Raw genomic sequence first — 7,365 nt, 5'->3', positions numbered from 1 at the left:
CTGTAGCTGCTCCAGAGGCAGAGCAGGCATAGCTGCTATGCCAGGCTAACTGTGAAAATCCATGAAAATCCCTCTTTATGCTGCTGGTGTTACAGAGAATCTCCTTCCATGGGATGCAGTTACTGACAGATACATTACACATCTGACTCTTGATTCATTTTCAGGCCTTTTGGGTAAGGATCTGTTTTTAGCACAGCAGCAGCATGTTGTCTGTCACCTCCTCATTCTTCATACGATGGTTTGTATGTAGGCCTGAATCCAGGGAAGGAGAATGTCCAGCTCATGTATGGCCTTGTAGATTCCCTTATCTCCGAGCTGTTGAGAAGATAAAGGCATTAGAAAAAAAACTACCTACAGCCCTGGAACAGCACAGAGGGGAGCCAGTGCCTCCTGTTCTTACCTTAAAAAACATTCTCCTTAATTTTTTGACTGCAGAAGTTAACCTTGTGGATGGAGCACATGGAAGCTGAAGGATGAAAAGAAATCCAAAGATGCTGATGTAAAGAAATAGTGATGAAGAAGAATCGAACCCACAGTGTGGCACTATAGGGCTACCAGTAAAATGTGTGAACTCAGCATCATTTCCACTTCTCCCTCTACTTCAAATGTATTCTTTTAACTGCATGCTTCCTGCCAAGTTGAGTTCACAACACAAAAAATTGGTAATATGAGCTCCGTGGGTTTTGAAAGAGGAAGATACATTCTTCCAGGGGAAAAACATGGAAAAACCAGGTGTTTTCCAATCTACAAGCAAAGACAACATGTTTGAAAAAGAAAAAGGCAAAGGTCTTCAACTCATATGGAAGGAGATGACTCCACTGAAATGGATGATCAGACCTTTCTATCTCACACATAGTACTTTAAAAAGAGCACAGACATTTTCAAGGTACCTTTTGTGCTTCCTAAAGGCATGTCACATGATGAAAGTGAAAATAAAAGCAAACATTTTAAAAAATGTAAAAGTATTTGAAAGTGGTTTGGAGACAAATATTGTTAAGATATTTAAATAGCATGCATGCCTCTAGCTGGCTGAATTACAGCCTGAGTTTGTGAGAGTATAGGGTGGATATATATATACAAAGATATCACTGTTATGCTTAATTATGTAGAGAACTTTATTCTTGAAAGGTAACAAATTCATTACATAAGTATATTGTCATGGTGGAAATCCCTTCAGATAAAAATCTTATAACTCAACTACATGATAACCATTAAAAAGCTTATGTAGGTGGGTGAATGAGTGCTAATTTATTGAGGAATAATATGATGGAGAAATCTTAAGCTTGGTATTAGCAAAGGATCTAGTACTTTAATTCCATTCACAGTTTCTATTATTCTTTCACATGTTTTTTTTTTATTGTTGGGTTTAAATTAATATAAATTAATACAAAGAATTCAAGTGTTAGTTTCCAGAAATGAGATGTCTCCTAGAAAATCAAGGCAAGCCGTCATTTCTCAAATACCTACTGCTTTTCTACTACCAGGGGAGACTTATGTCTCCTACCAGCACTTTCTAAGATTCAGAAACATAAGTTGTTATGTTTAGACTTGTGTTGGGTAAAACACTGGCACTAATTATGAAAAAGAACACAGGAACTCTGAGAAATCTGCATCATTTTGTCTCCATACAGCACAGAAACAAACGTATTACTAAGCTGTCCAGCAAGCTACAGTCATTGGTGGTATTTTAGAATAACTGATATTCTGAATTCAGTCACAGTTGACAGTCTAAATTCCTCAGTGTGTACTAGCACTTGCATGGAGTGTAATTGCTTTTCCAGACAAGAATGAAATCTCTTTCAGTATATTATAGCATCTGGAATTATATTATATTATAGTATTCTGGAGTTATAGTACAACATTATCTGGAATTTTGACAGACACAGATAACCACAGCAGTATGATAAATGCTGTGAATAATGGCTGTAAATCGTAATTGTTTAGCATGGTTTTAAATGTAGAACCTGAAAACTGGTAAAGTTGTCTCCCATTGGGATTTGAATCTTTTTACAAATATCCCAGTTATACAAATATCCCAGTTGGCTTCTGAGCTACAACTCTGCAAAGAGATCTCTGAAGCTGTTTATTCTTGCATAGCAAATATTTGTGTGAGCATAGAATCAATGTCCTTTTCTTTCATGCTACCATACAATTCAGATTAGACAAAGTTTAAATTCTTTTAATTAATAAACTTCACTAATTCATTGACTTCTCATCCTGGTCTCACTTTTTAAAATCACTATAGACATTTGCCTGGATATCCATGGCTATATTTCACCCTAAGTCATGCTGCACTTTTTGGGACACTGTGACTTGTGAGGATTACAGGTTTAGGGAATTAAAGAAACATCCATAGGATATGTAAGTTGAAGACACACTCTGTTGTTATTGGTCTACCACTAAAAATAAGATGAGAAATGATCGACAAGTATTGGCGTCATCTTAGCATCCTACCTAGTATGTGTATTTGTGTAGGCAAAAGTGTCTTTTAACTGCACCTGGTCCGCTCTGGGGACATTTTGCCAGTGGGCAGCATCACTTCCTGAAAACCTGCTCCAAATCTGGGCACAGGGGAACTGCTCCAATGTGCTTCCTAATTGTGGTTCCTGCTTACTCATGAGAGTAAGTTCTTTCACCAGTTCTTTCAAAATTCAGTGTGGAGGAGAAGAGAGGACATATGAGTAAAGGCTGCACACTTCCAGTGAGTACGCGTTGAAGAAGGAAAACATCACCAGTGTTACATCACGGAAACTTGAGGAGCCACATCTCTCTCTGTGATCACCCTTCCTCTTTGCAGCTTTGGTGATGAGAGGGGAGTACAGGGTGATATAATCAGTAGGGAAATGGCTTTCCTCCATGGGATCTCCATCACCTTGACCACTCCCCACAGGTTCACTCTGGGAAGAAATGAGCAGTGTTAAACTTCCCTGGCCCTCGTGAATTTGGGCCCTCTGTGGTGTGGGACACAATATGACTCTGAATCACCTATCTGCTGAAAAACTGAGAGGGAGCCCTTCTCTAACATTTCAGATGGACAAAGTTAGTTTAGCTGTCTGGAATATACTCACACAGGCATCCATGTTCACTTGCAGGACCTGGAAGGCACTAATAATGTTCAACTTGTCTCTTCCTACCTCAAGACGACTGAAAACATTTTTCACATAGAAGGAGAGGAGCTGATCTCGAACACTGCAGTTTGTCTGAAAACAAATCAAGTGATGAGTTTCCAAATGAAAACCTCACAAGTCAACTTCAGCTGAAAATTTCAGCCTCACAGAAATATGCATGTTTGGAAAGCGTGCAATGAATAAAACCATTTTTATGTACTGTAGTATCCCCTTGTCCTGCTTCCTTTTTGAGCTACAAATAGCTCAATCTAGTTGTAGTTTCTGAAAGAAAGACAGGAGGGTGTTGTGCTGGCAGGCACAGAAGTATTGGTATGACCAACCATGAACAGAAATGACAGCAATAAATGTACTTAACACACAAAGAATAAATGGGAGATGAATTGAGAAGTTAAGTCAGACCATCTTGTTCAAATTGTAGGAGTCACTGTGGGTATCATCGTTCCATTCCTCCGCATCATGTCCAATGCCATTTGATATGCTGTAGGGCATCCTGCCCACCCCCAACTGCTACTCCAGAAGAGACCAGTCATTCTGTCAACCCTGTGTCACATCTGCCTGGTCTGTGGCTCCTCTTGAAGAGACCAGTCATCCTGTCAACCCTGTGTCACACCTGCCTGGCCCAGCGGTTCTCTTGGGCACCCAAAGTTAATTCAAATTGATACATGCCCTATTTTTTCGGCAATAGAACCAAGTATCAGGTGTGAAATTCCCATTGGAAGAGTAATGCAACTGCATATTACACCACCCAAATGCAGATGTCCCACATATAGGTCCCACAGCCAGGTGAGGAGCCTTCACTCCCAAGGTAATCAGTGAAATCCAAGGGACACTGAAGACCAGTCAGTCTGTACTTAAGGATAAACTGACTCAGTTGGCCCTGTTGACTAGATCTCTATATGAAGAAAACTAAAATATCTCATACACTTGTAGTCACCTACAATTAGACACCCCAAAGTTTGTTTCTCACTCCCTTGCTGAGTCTTCCTCAGAACTCTGATCTCTCTCTTCCAGTGCACCTGCAGAGATCTAAGCTCAAAGCAGCTCCTTGGGTGTCCTGACTCTCTGCAGCATCCCTGGGCTATCCATGGTACTGCATGCCCTCAAAAGAAAGTGCTTCAGCTGCCGGGACAGTGGCTGCGGCCCTGGCTCTCATGTGAATGGGCTGGTGCTTGAGAGCATTGCTGGGGAGGCTGGTGTGCAGCCAGGGGCTCACAGGAGGAGCAAATGCTACCATGAGCACACACACTCCTACCTGACACTACAAATACTCTCACCCCAACTTCCTTGACAGAGCACCACTGCAACTACCTAGAAAGAAGTGCCTCCAGATAGGCTTTCCAAATTCACCTCTTTCTCCCTGTACTGTGATCAACTGTCTCCTCATGTGAGAATATGTGGCATAGAAATAACATTCTTCCTCAGAGGACTTCATTAAGCATATGGTTTTCATAAATGTCCATCTAATTACACACAAGCAATTTTTGCATCACCTGTAATTCCTTTTGATGACATACTCCTGTCTCTATTGATAAAGGGAAAATCAAAATAAGAAACTGGAAAACCAGTATAAATCTTACCATAAACAGCATTTTCGTAGACTTTTTAAGCAGTCTTGTGGTCTTGATGAGATCCTTCTGTAAAATATAATGTGCTAGTATTAATTAACCTGAGCAGAAGAAGGGAGACAGAATTTCAAGTCTGGTTTGTACAAAACTTAGTAGTAATAACAATAATCTTCATCATCCTTCATCAGGATGAGGACTCAGTAAATCTGTGTTCCAATCCTAGCCGAGCTACAAACTTCTTCCATGGCAAACTCATCCAGCCTCTCTATGCATCTTCTATGCATCATTTTTTCTCGGCTTTACAAAAGAAGTAGCTACATTACCCTGTCTCTTAGGACTGTAGAGATCATTCAACTTCTTAAAGTTTCCAGGAGTTCAGTAATGAAACTGGTAAAGAAGCATCTATAAATAAAATAAACTTTTTGACTGGTGGGATCAACTTACAGGAACAGATGATTTTAAACTAGTTGCCTTGATATACAGGTTCTCTGTCACCTGGGAGAGGAGTTCTTTTCGGCAGGTATGCTTTCCTGTAGGTGACTTTTTGCCTTCCACAGTGAAAAGACAAAGCAGAAATAAAAAATGCCCAGATCTGAAAATAGAACATATTTTCATCTTTGCTCCCAAATCTCCGTGCCTCTACAGTCACAGCAGCATATGTGACACAGCCAAACTCTTAGATGACAGAGGTTAACCTAATTTTGTTAACCCTCAAAGCAGCTTCTGCACCAAGATGCTCACGTAGATAACCTATTGCTCATGTGGTGGCTGATCAGTGTTCTTGCTGTGCTTTTTTATACATCTTGCTCCACTTTCAATAAATTTGACCACAATCATCTATGACGTTTTTCTAAACGGCATCTCCATATTTACCAGCAGCAGGGTCAAGGTTTCCAAGAAAGAAGAACTTCCCTATCATGTGATAAGCCTTCTTTCATTTAAGTGGTGGTCAAGTGAGGAAAAGGTAGTTGAGTGTTAGTTTGGTTTCATAACAAAATATACCAAATGCATGTTTTTGAGTTTTTTTTTTATTTTCCCACAAAACATTATGGCAGCACTTTTCTGAACGGTAATGGTCCAAAGAGAAAAAAAAATCTTTGTTAATTTACTCTGAAAAGCATTAGAAAATCTATTATCTATAAGGAAGCTGGACTGCACTGCCTTTAAAACTTCATCGTTCAGTTTTTGAGAAGCATTTTTTTCAGGGGCACTGCAGGTAATAGCAAGGGTGTTTGCTGCCTGTTTTAACATCTGTAGTTAACTTTTTGCCAGGGCAGGATTTGGCCCAGTAGGAGCAGTAGGCTGTCTAATGTGAAAGTGAGGGCTCCAGAGAGACATAGGCACTGGGAAACAATCCCAGTGCAAGATCCCAGCATACCCATCACAGAGGTGGTAAAAGTAAAACCATAGAATCAGATGATCATTCTTCTACAGAGGTGCTAAACAGAGATTGGACAGTCTATGTCTCTGGCCTGTTTCCAAGATAGCCAAATGCTGAGGGATTCTCAGATATCCCTCCAGACATGCAAGAACATCACTTCAAGGATAGACTTGGAAATCACAAAGTAACATCAGCAATGTGAGGCTGTTAAAGCCAAGGAGGATTGTAAGCCAAATGTCAAGATCCCCAAAAATGGCTGAGGTTTATACAAGAAGAGGAAGAAAGCAGGTTTTGGTCTAGCACAACAATACTTCCCTGATACCATTTTTTTGGAAGCAAAAACAAGGTCTTGAAATGTTCACCAAGGACAGAGTTTTTTACTCTTTTAATGTTTTAAGAGCAACACAGAAGGTCTTAAAGAGATCAGAGAAAATAGTTTCAACTGCAACTGAAATGACTCAAAGGGACCATGTGGCAGAGCTGTATGTCCCTCTATGGCACCACTGGTGTGCCAGGGACATTGTCAGTTCTGAAAGGAAGAAGGGTGAGACAAGCCGGGTAATGAACTCACCCCAGCCTTGATCCTACTGACCATTTACACAAACAAGCATGCATGCATCCTCCAGGCCAAGCTTGACTCACATTCAGCTTCAAGGATCCCACCTGTAACAGCTCCGGGAAATGCATTTTTCCACAGAACCATCTACACATTTTAGTAGCTTCACCAGCACTGAAGTTCTGATGGGGTCAATGGACAAAAAGAACCAACGAGGGGAAGAGAGATTAGACTTTTGGAAAGTGAAGTTGACGGAGACCTGAGGTTCTATGTGCATTTTAGTGCTTGTGTGAACTGTGGTCTGTATTTAAATTCTCTGAATGCCGGTAAGGCTTGCCAGGTGAGGTGCAGTAAACCTCAGCACACATGGTATATGGACAGAAGATGAGCCACTTACTCCTAATTTGTTCATGGAAGAGGGTCTTGGGTGAAAACAGTAGAGTTAGAATGCAAAACTGTCTTGGGTTTCCCAAGGTGTGGTACTCCTCAGTCAACAGTTTTCATCTAAATGGAATAAATGGGTCATGTCTGTAATAGGTTTTCATAAGAAAATCAATAATTTTCAACATCTCTGAAACTTCTGATGTTGCTGAAAACCCTTGAGCCCACAAGTTTCATTTTGTCTCTTCTTTGAATTTGTACCACTATGCTCACGTGGCTGGAGCAGTGACACTTGCATCGGGCTCTAGACACCTCTGCACGTGAAACAGTACATATATTACTGAATTAGTAAAC

The 7,365-nt window shown here is 40.5% G+C and overlaps 1 protein-coding gene across 1 annotated transcript; it reads right to left on the bottom strand.

Annotated features, from left to right (window-relative positions):
* Positions 1 to 228: 228 nt before the first annotated feature.
* On the bottom strand, positions 229 to 5,308 carry IL26 (interleukin 26). Its single transcript, XM_039391318.1, has 5 exons — positions 5,138 to 5,308; positions 4,706 to 4,762; positions 3,069 to 3,200; positions 401 to 466; positions 229 to 315 (listed from the first exon to the last, which is right to left on the bottom strand). The coding sequence occupies exons 1-5, from the start codon at positions 5,306 to 5,308 to the stop codon at positions 229 to 231; spliced, it is 513 nt and encodes a 170-aa protein (XP_039247252.1).
* Between the last annotated feature and the right edge of the window lie 2,057 nt (positions 5,309 to 7,365).

Source organism: Pipra filicauda, unplaced genomic scaffold, assembly GCF_003945595.2.
Source record: "Pipra filicauda isolate LSUMZ 115617 unplaced genomic scaffold, ASM394559v2 scaffold93_size3172892_pilon, whole genome shotgun sequence".
Classification (NCBI taxonomy): domain Eukaryota; kingdom Metazoa; phylum Chordata; class Aves; order Passeriformes; family Pipridae; genus Pipra; species Pipra filicauda.
This window is presented reverse-complemented; position numbering and strand designations above follow the sequence as displayed.